This window comes from Bubalus kerabau, chromosome 14 (genome assembly GCF_029407905.1).
Source record: "Bubalus kerabau isolate K-KA32 ecotype Philippines breed swamp buffalo chromosome 14, PCC_UOA_SB_1v2, whole genome shotgun sequence".
Lineage (NCBI taxonomy): Eukaryota > Metazoa > Chordata > Mammalia > Artiodactyla > Bovidae > Bubalus > Bubalus kerabau.
The window spans coordinates 71,799,089-71,815,932 of NC_073637.1; the positions used below are offsets into that span (position 1 = coordinate 71,799,089).

Here is a 16,844-nt window from a genome sequence, read left to right on the forward strand (position 1 = left end):
AAATAAAGAAGTCTTGGCTGCAGTTTGAATAGAATATGCAATCTAAATAAGAATGACCTACTAAACTTTAAGATCCTCCACCCCCAACTTTCCCAGGAGTACAGGTACCCTTTCTAGTGCCTCATTACCAGATATACAAACACTAATTACGAAATATTAACAAATTCCCCTGTCAGTCTTAGTTGCCAGGTATATAGTATATACACTGCAGGCTGAGAATTAACACAGCTTGGTAAAATAGAAAATCAATGAAGACTGAAAATACAGTTAAATCCTAACAACTAAAGTAATTCTGAATACACTAATTTTGTGGATAACAGGGGCTCAATGTACAAGACTATGTTAATTTAATAAACAATTTTTCTAGATATGAATCAAATTATAAGAAATTTATCAACATAAGAATATAACAATCAGCTGCTCTTTATATTACAATGTTAAAATAAAATCATAATTCAAAACAAATTATCTTTTGTTCATGAATGTAGAACATGTACAAGTACAGGCAACTAATGAGTCCAGGTATTGATAAAATTGTGGGTTTTTTTGTAAAATTGTCCAACTTTTCTTTTGTACATTGCAAAAACACTTCAAACTACTTTTAATAAGTTCCCCCACTGTTACATCTCTAGAGAAGGAAATGGCAACCCACTCCAGTATTCTTGCCTGGAAATCCCATGGCCAGAGGAGCCTGGTAGGCTACAGTCCACAGGGTTGCAAAGTCGGGCATGACTGAGCACACGCACACACTGTTACTATTATAAGTTTAAATAAAGTCATTTTTCTCAAAACAATAATTAAAACTTTACAAATGGTTACTTACATGGCCATTCGCAATGTCTAATAAATCTTTAACCCGACAGCCTCTCATGGTTCCCACTTCATTGCAGATAGCATCTTCTACTATTAGGTAACTAGCCTTGTATGATGTTAGTATTTTATAAATATCCTCAGCAGATCGCTTTGAATAGATTTGATAGATCTGAAAGAAAATAATTAAAACAACAACTTTAAAAAACATTTAAAACTTCTATTTATCAAACACTGAGCATCTATTATGTTCTTACTACTATCTGTGCAAAATAAAGCTATTCACTAAGACTTGATTCCTGTCCTCAGCAAGCTTATGTTCATCTGCTCTTGGCTACTTGCATATCTTCTTTACAGAAATATACATTCAAGTGCTTTGTCCATTTTCCTCCAATGCTACTGAGATATAATTGACATACAGTATTGTGTATGAGTTTAAGGTATACAACATGTTCATTTGATAAGCTCATATGCTGCAAAATAATTTAGCACCATAGCTTTAGCTAATATTTGTATCATGTTACATAATCACCATTTTTTGTGTGTGGGGGGGAAAACATCTAAGATCTATTCCCAACAACTTTCAAATCTACAATACAGTTTTATTAACTCCATTCACCATGCTGTACATTAGATCCCTAAAATTTATTCATCTTTTAACTAGAAGTTTGTACTCTTTGACCAATATCTCATTTCTCGAGGTCTCTCAACCCCTGGCAACCACAACTCTTCTCTATTTCTATGAGGTCAGCTTTTTTAGATTCCATAAATAAGTGATATCATACAGTATTTATCTTTTTCTATCTGACTTACTTCACTTAGCATAATGCCCTCAATGTTTATCCATGTTGTTGCAAATGGCCTTTGTCCACTTTTTAATTGGGTGGTCTTTTTATTAGTGAGTTGTAATACTTCAATATTTTTATTACCATGTATCAAAGTATTTAATACTCATTTTATACACGAGATAAAGTCAGTGAGGTTAAAAATAATTTGACCCTTGTCACAATACTGAAACAATCAGTTCAGTTCAGTTCAGTCACTCACTCGTGTCTGACTCTTTGCGACCCCGTGAATGGCAGCACGCCAGGCCTCCCTGTCCATCACCAACTCCTGGAGTTCACTCAGACTCACGTCCATCGAGTCAGTGATGCCATCCAGCCATCTCATCCTCTGTCGTCCCCTTCTCCTCCTGCCCCCAATTCCTCCCAGCATCAGGGTCTATTCCAATGAGTCAACTCTTCGCATGAGGTGCCAAAGTATTGGAGTTTCAGCTTCAGCATCAGTCCTTTCAATGAACTGAATGGTTCATTCATTAGGATGGACTGGTTGGATCTCCTTGCAGTCCAAGGGGCTCTCAAGAGTCTTCTCCAACACCACAGTTCAAAAGCATCAATTCTTCAGCGCTCAGCTTTCTTCACAGTTCAACTCTCACATCCATACATGACCACAGGAAAAACCAGAGCCTTGACTAGACGGACCTTTGTTGACAAAGTAATGTCTCTGCTTTTGAATATGCTATCTAGGTTGGTCATGACTTTCCTTCCAAGGAGTAAGCGTCTTTTAATTTCATGGCTGCAGTCACCATCTGCAGTGATTTTGGAGCCCCCAAAAATAAAGTCAGCCACTGTTTCCATTGTTTCCCCATCTATTTCCCATGAAGTGATGGGACCAGATGCCATGATCTTTGTTTTCTGAATGTTGAGCTTTAAGCCAACTTTTTCACTCTCCTCTTTTACTTTCATCAAGAGGCTTTTTAGTTCCTCTTCACTTTCTGCCATAAGGGTGGTATCATCTGCATATCTGAGGTTATTGATAATTCTCCAGGCAATCTTGATTCCAGCTTGTGCTTCCTCCAGCCCAGCGTTTCTCATGATGTACTCTTGCATATAAGTTAAATAAGCACGGTGACAGTATACAGCCTTGACGTACTCCTTTTCCTATTTGGAACCAGTCTGTTGTTCCATGTCCAGTTCTAAATGTTGCTTCCTGACCTGCATACAGGTTTCTCAAGAGGCAGGTCAGGTGGTCTGGTATTCCTATCTCTTTCAGAATTTTCCACAGTTGATTGTGATCCACACAGTCAAAGGCTTTGGCATAGTCAACAAAGCAAAAATAGATGTTTTTCTGGAACTCTCTTGCTTTTTCAGTGATCCAGCAGATGTTGGCAATTTGATCTCTGGTTCCTCTGCCTTTTCTAAAACCAGCTTGAACATCTGGAATTTCATGGTTCACGTATTGCTGAAGCCTGGCTTGGAGATTTTTGAGCATTACTTTACTAGCGTGTGAGATAACTGAAAGAATAGGCATGCTTAAAACCCATGCCTTGATCACATGGTGTTTTTCATTATAATTTTGCTGACCTTATTAGATAATAAGCTCTGGATCTTATTAAAATAGATATTACATTTTTTTCAGTTTTTCTGAAATGCTAAACTTGGAAAAGCCATAAAAATTAGGCCAAAAGTATCACGGACTGTCCTGAAAATCCTGAGGTTTGTAATCCAGACTGGACAAGATCCCAGTCTATCTGCAGCTGCTGATGACATGTTTTGGTTGTTGTCTGTCCAGCAATTTCAGGTCCAATGTCCACTGACATGTTAGATACTCATTCTGTGGGGATACAGAATGTGACTACAACAAGAGGAAGTTTCTCACTCACTTCACCTGCTAAGTAAGTTCATGTGAATGGTTCTATCCTATTCAGTTTAATAATTACTTGTGTATTTTATATAATTTTTATTTATTTTCAAATCTGGGGAAACTGTAATATACTACTGGGGCATATATTAAAAAAAAAAAAAGACTTTGATGCAATGGCAATAACATTACTGTTAGACTAGGGTGCGATTTCTCAACCTTGGTGCTATTAACATTTTGGGCCACATAATTCTTTATTGGGACCAAACGGAGGCCATTCTGCACACTGAAGGATGTTTAGGCATTCCCTGGTCTCTACCCTCAAGGTGCCTGTAGAACCCCTCCTCCAGCTGTAACAACAGAAAATGTCTCCAGACACTGCCAAATGTCCTGTGGGGGCATCGTCATTCCAGGTTTGAGAATCAGTGGTCTAGGAGATTATACAAAAATTAGTCACGTGTTATGAATTATAGATAGTGGTGTCTAATTCAAATGATATGATCTCATTTATGGACTTCAATTTGAATTTTAATTTAAAAACAAATTTATTCAGTACTTTGCTCTGTACTAGACACCACAGAGGAGAAGGCAATGGCACCCCCACTCCAGTACTTTTGCCTAGAAAATCCCATGGACGGAGGAGCCTGGTAGGCTACACCATGGGGTCGCTAGAGTCGGACACGACTGAGTGACTTCACTTTCACTTTTCACATTCATGCATTGGACAAGGAAATGGCAACCCACTCCAATGTTCTTGTCTGGAGGATCCCAGGGGCAGGGAAGCCTGGTGGGCTGCCGTCTATGGGGTTGCACAGAGTCAGACACGACTAAAGTGATGCCAGCAGCAGCAGACACCACAGAGAAAGATGAAGTTTTGGGAAAAAACTGGTTCCTACTCATATAAAACTGAAAACTCTAAAATGTTTAAATTTAATTCGAACTAGAATGTAATTTGAACTCTGACCTAATTACGTGTGATTCTGAAATTCTATATTAGAATTCAAAAAACAATCAAAATTGTTAAAAAACAATAAAAAAACAACAAAGAAAACAAAGATATGTTAGAGTCTGTTGGTTTACATCCACAAAAAATAAAGTCTAGGAAGGAGCTTCCTAGTGGCACTTCCAGGTGGCACTAGTGGTAAAGAATCTGCCTGCCAATACAGGAGACCTAAGAGACACAGGTTTGATCCCTGGAGTACGAAATGGCAACCCACTCTAGTATTCTTGCCTGGAAAAATTCCATGGACAGAGGAGCCTGGCAGGCCCCAGTCCATGGGGCTGCAAAGAGTCAGACACGACTGAGCAACTGAACATACACTAAGTTTAGGAATATGCTGTGATAATCTTCTAAGCAGCACTACCTTTTCAAGTGCAACAAATATTAATCAGAGGTGGCTGTTGTCCCTTAGATAAATCACTCCCAGGTAGACCTCCCCATCTCTGACCTCTCCCTTGCTTCAACTGTTCTATGACCTTAATAACTCCTAAGCATTCCATTCCTAGGTTTATAAAAGGTCTTTGATAACTCCCAAATGCCTTGAGGGTAAGTCTAAATTTTAAGTATGACCTTCCAGGTCCTTCAGAATTTGGCCTCTTATTTTCTAGTTTCATGGCCAAACAAATTTCATGGCTCTTGTGACTTTTTCAATCTGGAATTGTATTCTTTTTCCAAACAAGTTTCTAAGTGATCCTTCAAATCTGCGATCAAAGGAATGCCCTTTATGAAGACTTGGATTTTTGTAGGCAGAACTGACTTGCTTCTGCTTTTGAACTCCTCTCTGTACTTTCTGTGATTATATGTGAATGTGTGTGTACACAAAGAATTATAATAGTACATAATTATAATAATAGCTAACATTTAAATTTTACTGTTTCAGACAGAGTGTATTATCTTATTTAATTCTCCTAAGTAGAGGGTCAGAACTATTATTTCCAGATTCAAAAACTTGTTCAAGGTCACAAAGCTAGTACATGGCAGAGGTATCATTTGAGTTCAGATACTCTAATTCTAGAGACTGGATTCTTAAGAGTCTAACCTCTGTATTGAAGTCTAACTTCTATACTGCTATACTTCCCACTTAGCATAGAGTATACTTAAAAACTATGTGAAATTCTCTCCAATTGAAAAACAGAATATTTACAATTCAAGTTCAATTGGTTATTACCTTCAGATATGAAGTTACATTTACATCCAAACAAAACATTCAAAATTATAAATTCTCTGAAAGAGAAGCAATTAGATACCATACAAATGTTATATATTCTAAGTTATTAACAACAGCCCATACTGAAAACTAAATCAGTGCTTTATAAGCAATAACAGAACTTTGGTTTAGAAATACAAAGTGTATAAAGACAGTAACTGAAAGCCTTCCTTCAATAATTTGATTGAGAATAATGATATTCTCAAAGAGAATGTTTTCCTTTGTAAATGATTACATATTAGTCCCTTGGAGCCTTGTGGGAAATGAAATGTTTCTCCTAGAAATATATCAATACTTTTCATAAAAGAATTTCATATTCTAATGTTGGTCCCTTGTGGTTAAATGTACTATACAGCTTTTTAAAAACTTAAAACTAATTGACTCTTCTAAAATTGTCTGGATTTTCCTAGCTAACCCAAGGAACATATACATCATTATAATACTATACTAAAAAGTCATATAAAAAAGATCTTAATGTAGAACATAAAATGCCTTACGTTTTCATTTCTCTTGAGAAGATCATCATCATTGTAAAGAGGCAAGCTTGTCACCATCCATCCGGTGCATAATTTAATCACACCCATTAATTGTGGACTTCCTGCAAACACAGCTGCAACTGGAGCTTGCCTTCTGCAAAGAACCACAAAGATTCACACACTGAAAAGGTAAGTATACTATTTAGTTCACTGATTTATATCAATTCTGAAATACCAAGGAACTTAAAATGGGTTGTACACTTAAGTTTTAATGTCAGTTCTAATTTCATTTCATTTTTGGCTCCATTTAAAAAAATGAGCAATTATTATGTGCCAGAAATTGTTTAGAGTGTAAAGATAAATATTTTAAAAAGAGAGGTGGGAGGAGAAGGTCACTGCTTTCAAGACAGAGAGGGGAAGAGGATAAACACATCTATTGCCATCTAGGTCAGGTGGCGATAATGCAGGGTAATGGGACAGTGACAGTTCAATGGTGATGCTGTGAATTCTCAAATTCATCTTTGGCAAATACTAACCACCATAACCCAGCTCCTCCCAGATCCATCTATCCTCCTGCTCCTTCCCTGCCTTTACCCGTGTGTCTGTCTCCAGTTAACACATGAAGGACTTCTCTTCTCTAAATCATAATTCCAAAGTCCCAGATAGATTCCCCTCACAAGACAGATCCCAAAGGGCTGCTCTAATGTCTTGACTTATTTATTCCCTCCCTGTATTCAATATTCAGCAGCCACCTACCGTGTCAAACTCTGAAAGTAAAGAGGACACAGCCACTGTCCTCAAGGAGCACCCAGTAATGGGGAAACAAAAATGAAACAGAAAAATCACATCACAGTAACATAAATGCCCAATCATTTGATGTAAAAGGTCCAATGGTTAGGCCTTTGCTGTTTTTGAAAATATTGTGGTAAATCATACATGTAAACGTGACTTCCTCTTTTATTAACAACAGAAGGCTATACAGTCAGTGTTCCACAAAGGTAAATATAATTCACAAAAAAATATTAATAGGCAGTAGTTAAGGATGATCTAAAATAATAATCTTTATACATACAAGAGGTGTCATCATAATAATGAGACCTTCAGTTCAGTTCAGTTCAGTCGCTCAGTCGTGTCTGACTCTTTGCAACCCCATGAATCGCAGCATGCCAAGGCCTCCCTATCCATCACCAACTCCCGGAGTTCACTCAGACTCACGTCCATCAAGTCAGTGATGCCATCCAGCCATCTCAGCCTCTGTCGTCCCCTTCTCCTCCTGCCCCCAATCCCTCCCAGCATCAGGGTCTTTTCCAGTGAATCAACTCTTCGCATGAGGTGGCCAAAGTACTGGAGTTTCAGCTTTAGCATCATTCCTTCCAAAGAAATCCCAGGGCTGATCTCCTTCAGAATGGACTGGTTGGATCTCCTTGCAGTCCAAGGGACTCTCAAGAGTCTTCTCCAACACCACAGTTCAAAAGCATCAATTCTTCGGCGCTCAGCCTTCTTCACAGTCCAACTCTCACATCCATACATGACCACAGGAAAAACCAGAGCCTTGACTAGACAGACCTTTGTTGGCAAAGTAATGTCTCTGCTTTTGAATATGCTATCTAGGTTGGTCATAACTTTCCTTCCAAGGAGTAAGCGTCTTTTAATTTCATGGCTGCAGTCACCATCTGCAGTGATTTTGGAGCCCCAAAAATAAAGTCTGACACTGTTTCCACTGTTTCCCCATCTATTTCCCATGAAGTGATGGGACCGGATGCCATGATCTTTGACCTTACATAAGACCTATTCTCACTTTCAAATTGTGGTGTTGGAGAAGACTCTTGAGAGTCCCTTGGGCTGCAAGGAGATCAAACTATTAATCCTAAAGGAAATCAACCCTGAATATTCACCAGAAGGACTGATGCTGAAGCTCCAATACTTCGGCCACAAGCTAAGAGCCTGAAAAGACCCTGATGCTGGGAAAATTGAGGGCAAGAGGAGAAGAGTGTGACAGAGGTTAAGATGGTTGGATGGCATCACTGACTCAATGGTCATGAGTTTGAGGAAATTCAGGGAGATAGTGATGGACAGAGAAGCCTGGCATGCTGCAGTTCATGGGGTCGCAGAGTTGGACACGACTTAGCAGCTGAACAATAACAACAGTTCTCACTTCTATTCACCTATTCTATGAAATTAATTCTTCATTTCTAGAAATAGTTTAAATCTTTTTCTCCCTTTTCTCCTGGTCTTTTCTGATAGTATTTTATTCCCTTTTCAAGTATTAGTTTCTTAATCTATGTGTTTAAATTTTTTCATATTATTTACCAGTCTCTATTCATGGGGTAGACTGGCTGAAAAAAAATGGTTGCAATGATTCTTTTCTCATAGTCATTCTCTCAGAAGAAACTCTAGTTTCCATCATGTGACTTGCTTTGGCCAATAGGACATTAGCAAACACAACGTGAACGGACTTAAAACATGCTTACACTGAGACTTGTCCTCTCATGCAGCTCTAGGGAGCTCTACAACCACCACCTTGTGAATGAGCCCAGTCTCACCTGGGCTGGATGACAAGAAGCAAGTGGCTAAGTCAATTCCATGCCCTCAGCTGACACTACCCAGCCACAGACATGTGGGAGAGGTCAGGCCAGACTACCCAGTTTCACATGAGCTGGCCCAGACCAGAAGGATCCTACCCATTGCTTCCACTCAGCTGATCACGGAAGTGGTGCAAAATAACATGTTTATTGCTTGTAAGTCACTAAGTTTTCTGAGAGTCCACTGTGCAGCAAAACCTGACACAAATTTTATTACCAGAAATTGCTAGAGGTCTAGTTCTATTGTTTATCATAAATGACAGCAATATGTCTTGCTGTGTCAAACTGTTTCTTCATGTGTTGTGTAACTTTAGAACTTATCTCCATGAAGCTTTATTTGTGAAATCCTGGGTAGCCTGGGTTGAAGATTATATTAGGCACTCCAGACCATCCCAGAACTACTTTTTATGCTAATTTCTTGATACAGGGTTCCCTGGATTAAACAAGTGTAATTTCAAGCTACAGACATGTGAATTCAGATGGATTGCTACAAATTCAGAGGAAACACCTTATTTTTGACCAAGAGCTGAGGCCAAGGAAGACATGCTTTCTCATCATCTTTTTCTACCACTTGCTGGATATTTTGAGTTCATCCTTTCACTGACAGTATGGCCCTTTGAGGGTCCTTTAGTTCTGTATGTATTAATATGTTACAGGAGGGAATAGGGTGTTTCAATTACAAGTCCCCACTTGCATAGGTCGAAGAGCACATCTCCTGTCATATTAAAATCTGTGTGAGTATCAAAATTAAAAATCATGTTAACCTTGGTTACCCATACTATAAACCCACTGTTCATTCACCTCCAACTCTGGTTAAAAGAAGCATCTCTTGACTATCTAAATAAAAGGACATTGGTTCCTTTTTATTCCACATTTCTAGATGCTTAATAGCTAGAGTTTCATATTTCAACTTATCAATACTGTACTTTTGATGGAAATGAGTTCAATTATAAAATTAGAATTATATGTCTAATTAAAAAACTGTCCCTAAAAATACAGGGTAAAATTTCTGAGTTTCATGGGAAAAGGATTACATTATTCCCCCTGAATCCATTAAATAGCATGCAATGATTAATTAATAGCTTAACAGTAGTCTCAGGCAATTCAGTTCTTACTTTATCCAGGTCATAAGTTCCACCGTATCTGGGTCATAAAATTCTTGTAGTTCCATTAGTTCTGTCATTAATCTTGGAAAAAACTAAAATACAAAACAAAATCCCCGAAACCTGTGTGTAAGTATTTACAAAGTTTAAAGCTGTTTCAAAGTATTTCCAAAGACTAACAGGCCTACTTGTGACAAACAATATTACAACACTGTTCTCACAGAAAAAATGGCACGGATCACTTTACTATCTTTTAGTTTCTTGTTCATTCTTCTCAGTCCAAATAAACTACTGACTGTTTGGTTAATTTACTACCTATACTCAATACATAATTTTAGCATCACCAATTAATCATTAGTTGTATCTTTCATGCACATACACACTGAAAAAATAAGTAAACAAATAAATTTCAGGTTACGTCAAATAATTCACAGGTTTACTGGCAATTAATTTCATGTTACATTATGATAAGGTAAAGAATTTATATTACTTTGTAAATATTTAAATTTTGGGATTGCCAAAATGCTTTTTACTCTTTACTAGTAAATACTATTTATTCAGCTATTTCCTTTGTCAAATGTAATAGTCTAACAATATTAGACTATAGAAAACTGCACTAGACTATAGAAAATGGCACTCTAAAAATGTTTTAGCTCTTCTATCCTGGTCCTATTGGTAGAAAATTAAGTATTATTTAGTATATCACATTTTGTTAAAATACTGTCCCAATATAAGTATACTACACACACATAAAAATTTATCACTACCTTATAAACAACATATATTTTAACCTTATGAAAAATCTAACTTTCTTACCTCTTTCCATAAGCTGAGACCTATTATAGTGGGCACAGCCATGCTCAAAATAAGAGCCTAAAATGTTAAAGCAAAAAGGGTTATGGATAAATATACCTTAGAGATACTAGACAATGACTCAATGACCAATCAAATATTCTCACAGTTATAACAATTTTAGAGAAATTGAAGTCAGCATGGAACCTAGTTCACAGAGTAAGATGGTGATGACTAATGGTGGCACAGACGGTAAAGCCTCTGCCTTCAGTGCAGGAGACCTGGGTTTGATCCCTGGGTAGGGAAGATCCCCCGGAAAAGGGAATGGTAACCTACTCCAGCAATCTTGCCATAAGAGTTCCATGGACAGAGGAACCTGGTGGGCTATAGTCCATGGGTTGCAAAGAGTCAGACACAATTGAGGGACTACCAGAAAAACAATGGATTTAAAACATAACAAGCTGGCAGCAAAGTTAGACATACATATCTACTATACAAATTTAAGGCAGAACATAATGCTCATCACAACATTTCAAACAGCAAGTTAGTACCTGATAATTTCCCCAGGAATCTAACTTAGGAAGAGCTTACAAAAAACACTGAGCTGCAAATAAATAAATAGCTATGTGAATAGCTAACAACAGCAAAAAGACAATGAATGAACACAGGAAAGATAGTCAATACATACCAGTATGTGTGTGTGCTCAGTTGTGTTCAACTCTTTGCGACTCCATGGACTGTAGCCCACCAGGCTCCTCTGTCCATGGAATTTTCCAGGCAAGAATACTGGAGTGGGTTGCCATTTCCTTCTCCAGGGGATCTTCCTGACCCAGGGACTGAACTTGCATCTTCTGTGTCTCCAGCCTGCATTGGCAGGCAGGTTCTTTAACACCAGTATACTACTATGCTAAGAATATATAAATTCCTCTGGAAAAAGGTTGGCAAAATACGAGACTACCAGTAGAGATAATAATTTATCAGCTTTCTGCCAAAACCTGTTCTTTGTACCATCCCATCGTGATTGGTGACCCCACAATCTAGTCATGCAAACTTCAAACCTAGGAAACATCTATGATTTCTCCCTATTCTTCATTTACCCATACTTTATGAGGCACCAAATTTTCTATTTTTTTCACTTCAGTACAGAACAATATTAATTAAATGGGCTTTGGAGCTAAAAGAACTCCAAAGTGGGTATGAATCATGATTTTATTACACTTATAAAGTTATACGATATTGGGCAAGTTATTTAATCATTTTTTAAGCCTTCGTTTCCTTGTCTATAAAATACAGATAATGAAACTTAGCTAACAAGGTCTTTGTAAACTTTGAATAGCATATGAAGTGCTTCAAACAGTACCTGACACATAGCAAGCTCTCATCGCTTCCTCCTCCGTGGCCTGTACCTGGTTCAAGGAGGTTCAATCCTCCTTCCTGGTTCAAGTCTATCACCCTTAAGCCTATCCTTCATAGAACTTTAAGGGTGAGCTGAGAGAAAAGGTAAGGCTGACTTTCTCCCACCTCAGCACAAACATGTCAATGTGTTCTGACTGCCTGTGGGATAACACCAAGTTCAGCAGAATACTCAAAGGCCTCAATGAGCTTACCCTCCTTGATTTCTCCAGTCTCATTTCTTAACCACCCCTACCTCACATTTTATGTGCCAACAAAATTAAATATTTCATGCTTTTTCTTTGCCTCTGATTTTACTCCCTTTGACTGTCATGTGCTTTGCAACCTGTGTTTCTTCCCTCTACCCTCCCTTTTTTACCCTTTATTTGACTAATACCTCATCTTTCAAATCTCAGAACTGAAGTTCTCTTTGAATCCCTAAAAAACTGAATTAAAGCAGGCCTTCTCTGTTCCAACAGCACCCTATTAATGCTTCTTATTATCTCTTTTTATGACCAGAAAATGGTAATCCACCTAAGGAAATTAATCTTTTTTTTTTTAACTATACTACACAATATGCAAAATCTTAGTTCCCCAACCAGTAATCGAACCCATGCCCCTGGCAGTGAAAGCTTGGGGTCCTAACCACTGAACCATCAGGGAAGGCCCCGAATCATGTTTTATTTATCTTTTAATTTCAAGCACGTTATTCATAGCAGGTATAATGTAAATGTTCCATTCACACTGAAAACATCCCATAGTTCTAAGTCAAACCAAGAAAAATGTTATAAAAATTAATTTTTGATAGCCTCTCAAATTATTGATTCACTTAATATTTTTACCTTCTATTTTTTAAGGATTTTGCATTGAAACACACTGCTTTTATAATCAGAAAGTACAAAAAAAAATTTTTCCACAGAATCTTTTTCTCTACCTATAAATCATACATAATATGATCTACTCACGCTATTTCAATTGTATTCAACATGATTTCCATTCATATACTTGAAAGAGAAACAAGAACTTAACACAAAACAATGACTCACCAACAATACTGGGTGTACAGTTCGTAATCGAAGCCACTTGAAAAGTGTCATCCAAAGTTCAGGAGAACATACACCAAACGCTGCTAACATGCACACATAAGGAGTCCACAGGTATTTCAAGCTGGAAAAGACAAAAAAGAGTCATACATTAGCTATTCTATGAGCATCATTATTATATGATTTCTCTATTCTGAGTTGTTTCCTAACACTCATGAAAACACCACAATGTTAAGGCAGAATGAAAAAGCTTACCCTCTAATTTTCAGCAACAGATTGTTACTTCTTAAATAATCAAGAGACATGTGGGTTACTAAAATGAAGATTAGACATTAATATAGATGAGGTGTAGTAAAACTGTACTCCTGGAGAGAATATAAACTGTTTCACTTTCTCAGAAGGCAATGTGGCAGAACCTATAAAAATTTTATATAGCCCAAGACAATGCCATTTCTAGTAATCTAGTTTATAGATATATTAGCATAAATGTTAAAAATGTTGTTTTAATTACAAAAATAATAGAAACCTAACTATCCTTTAATAGATACTGATTAAACAAATCTTTATGAAAAATAAAAAAGTGAACTGCAAAATTTTATGTATACTGTTACCCTAGTTTTTTGGTGACTTTTTCCCCCTAATGTACCTATATATACTATAGTCAAAAGATAACATCTGGAAAGATACTGCTGACAGTTGTGGCCTTTGAGGAGTGAGATGGAAGGATTTTAATTTTTTAATTCATACATTTCTATACTCGTGTTTGTTACATGGTCTGCAGTGTATTACTTTTGAGATTAACTTTTTAAAAACAGGATTGAAAAACTGGGGCTTTTAACTTAAAAACATTACAATTCCAGGTGTACAGAAAAATCAACTTGCTTAAATAAAAGATAGAACATTACTGTAAGTTGTAACTTGTAGTTGTAAGAGGTAATGGTAAAAGCTGAAGACAGAAGAGGAAGAGTTGAGAAAAATTTGTGGACATCATTGCTTCACACAGATTATCAAAGAAAAACAACATCTCAAAGGATAACTTTTGTAGTTAATACTAGGAAATCAAAAATACCTTTCCAAGCAATATTCTTTGATGACAAACTCTAAAGAGACTAGAAGAATATGAGGCCAGAGTATAAATGTGAACTATTTTGGTTTTACAAAATAGCAAAGCTATGAAATGGGGAAAACAAAGTAACATTCATTCATCTGATGAGTTATTAATCATGTACTTCAGGGTGACCAAAGTACTAGAGAGGAAAAAGACAAGACGTGGCTACAGCTCTCAAGGAAGTCTTTATCAAGATGGAATAAAACTGAACATATCCATTTCTTACATGGATGCCCAGTCGTGTCTGACTCTGTGACCCCATGGATTGTAGCCTGCCAGGCTCCTCTGTCCATGGAATTTTACAGGCAAGAATACTGGAGTAGGTTGCCATTTCCTACTCCAGGAGGCCTTCCTGACCCAGGGATCGAACCCACATCTCTTGCATCTCCTGCATTGGCAGGTGGGTTCTTTACCACTGAGCCACCTGGGAAGCAGCTAATGTGGCACTTGAACACATGGGAAACCATTAGAAAATAAGTATTAAAAAAATTTTTTATAAGGTCTAGGGTTATGTGCAGAGAAGGCAATGGCATCCCACTCCAGTACTCTTGCCTGGAAAATCCCATGGACGGAGGAGCCTGGAGGGCTGCAGTCCATGGGGTCGCTGAGGGTCGGACACGCCTGAGTGACTTCACTTTCACTTTTCACTTTCATGCATTGGAGAAGGAAATGGCAACCCACTCCAGTGTTCTTGCCTGGAGAATCCCAGGGACGGGGGAGCCTGGTAGGCTGCCGTTTATGGGGTTGCACAGAGTCGGACACGACTGAAGTGACTTAGCAGCAGCAGCAAGGTTATGCGAAAGCAAAATGATCGATTTGAGACTGTATTGTATTTAAGGTTTAAAAAAATGAATACTGAATCAGGCTCTGAGAGAGGTAGTGGATGCATACAGAGTACATTTTGTTAAGACAGAGGAATCGCGTTAGTTTCCCCAGTTAACTAATATTTCCTCCTAACAACCCCATTTCAGAATACCAAACCGGATGTTCCAGTCAGCCGGAATCAACACTAAAGTCTAATCTGTAACTTGAAGAAACATTGATTCACGCTGAACTACATGTATATGACATCCCTTGGAACACAAACTCTACTGGAGACACTGTACCATTATGCCAATCCACTGACTTCTTAGCATCCAACCCTTCCTTACCATTTATTTCACCTAGCCAGCTAATTAACATTTCAACCTTCAAATTCTCTTCCAATTCAAAGAGATGCCAGATGAATCCTTTTCAAACATAACCATGGGAAGACATATTCTGTTTAAAAATCTTTAGTTTCCCAGTACCTACAGAGATAAATGGAAACTCATCTAAATGGTTTTCAAGGCCAAGATATGGCCCTGACACATCTTTTCAGTTTTTCTCCTACTACTTCTTGAAGTGACTAGTGTTCCAGCCAGAGTTTGGGACACTCTGGTCAGTTCATCAGAAACAGGTAATAACCTGGACTTCTAATTGGTGTCTGAAGAGGTAACAAGGGAGTCTTTTAAGACTGAACCCTACACCTGTGGATTCTGATGGTCCTGGCAGACAAGTGTCAAAACTGAGTTGAACTATAGGATACCCAGCTGGTGTCCAGAGAATTGTCTGTTGGTATAAAGAAACCTCCTACCTACATTGAAACCAGGTGCTCAGAACCCTTTCATACTCTTATGTCTTATTTTTCACCTAAGTCAAACTTCAAAGAAAAGGGTATCATTTATTGAACCCTCACTCTCAAAACACCATTTGCCTCTCCTTCACTTAGCAAAGTTGTGATTTTATTTTTGTGTGGTTAGTGTCTGTCACCTTTACTAGGCCATAAATCACATAAGGTTAGAGACTTTTGCTGTCTACTTTTGTTCACCAGTGTACCCCTAGCAGCGAGCACAATGCTGGATCCTTTGAAGACATTCAAAAGTTTTTGAACAAATTAATGCATAAGTAAATACTGATTCATTATAAATACCTCTCTAAACCCCAGTTATATTAAGGTTTTTTGAGTTTTTGTAGTGTTTTACAAATGTATTCTGGAAAGTATATGCTAACTACCATTATAAAGGACAATTCTTTGTTAAAACAAATGGATCAAATACACACTTACCCTTCTATAATCATTGCAAGAGAACCCAGTAAAATAGTGTGAATCACATGATAAATTATTTCTGGCCTTTCTCCAATTCGTCCATCTTCAAGCGTGACAGTCTCTTTCAGGGACTTATCACTACCGAAAGAAATGTGTTTTTCACTACTGTGAAAAATCAAAGATCTTTAGTATCCTCATAAAAAACACACAGGTAGTTTTTAAAATTTGAAAGTACTTTCTGCTGGTCAAACACCTCTTATATAATTCCAAGTCTTTGAAAGAGGCTTTTCAAATTTGGAAGACAACTGACTCAATGAAGATGAAACATGAAAGTTCAAGACTGTAATAAAAAAGAGATACTTAGGTTCCTTGTCCATTATCACTGAACTAGTGGTTGATAAATCAATATAGTTAAATCATAATTAGAGTAATTTCTCAAAATTAAGATACTATATACAACCTCCTTTCAAACAGTATAAAAATACTTTTAAACAGTCAAACTTTATAATTTAAAATCACTTTTACTACTAGTTTCATTTATTTAGAAGAGATTATTCTTACAATAACTAAAAATCCTGAGTAAATTAGTGAATGAGTCTTTAAAAGTTTAACTGATTATTTAG

The 16,844-nt window shown here is 37.3% G+C and overlaps 1 protein-coding gene across 2 annotated transcripts in view; it reads right to left on the reverse strand.

Annotated features, from left to right (window-relative positions):
* The window catches only part of DPY19L4 (dpy-19 like 4), a 68,455-nt gene that overhangs the window by 8,351 nt on the left and 43,260 nt on the right, over positions 1-16,844 (reverse strand). Inside the window, exons 13-18 of one of the 2 annotated variants that reach the window (XM_055546639.1) lie at positions 16,240-16,386; positions 13,049-13,169; positions 10,635-10,691; positions 9,831-9,913; positions 6,155-6,287; positions 824-982 (exon numbers count right to left, since the gene is read on the reverse strand). In XM_055546639.1, the coding sequence (XP_055402614.1) occupies positions 824-982; positions 6,155-6,287; positions 9,831-9,913; positions 10,635-10,691; positions 13,049-13,169; positions 16,240-16,386 (700 nt within the window). The remainder of the gene's footprint in view (positions 1-823; positions 983-6,154; positions 6,288-9,830; positions 9,914-10,634; positions 10,692-13,048; positions 13,170-16,239; positions 16,387-16,844) is intronic. The other variant, XM_055546638.1, reaches the window with a different exon arrangement.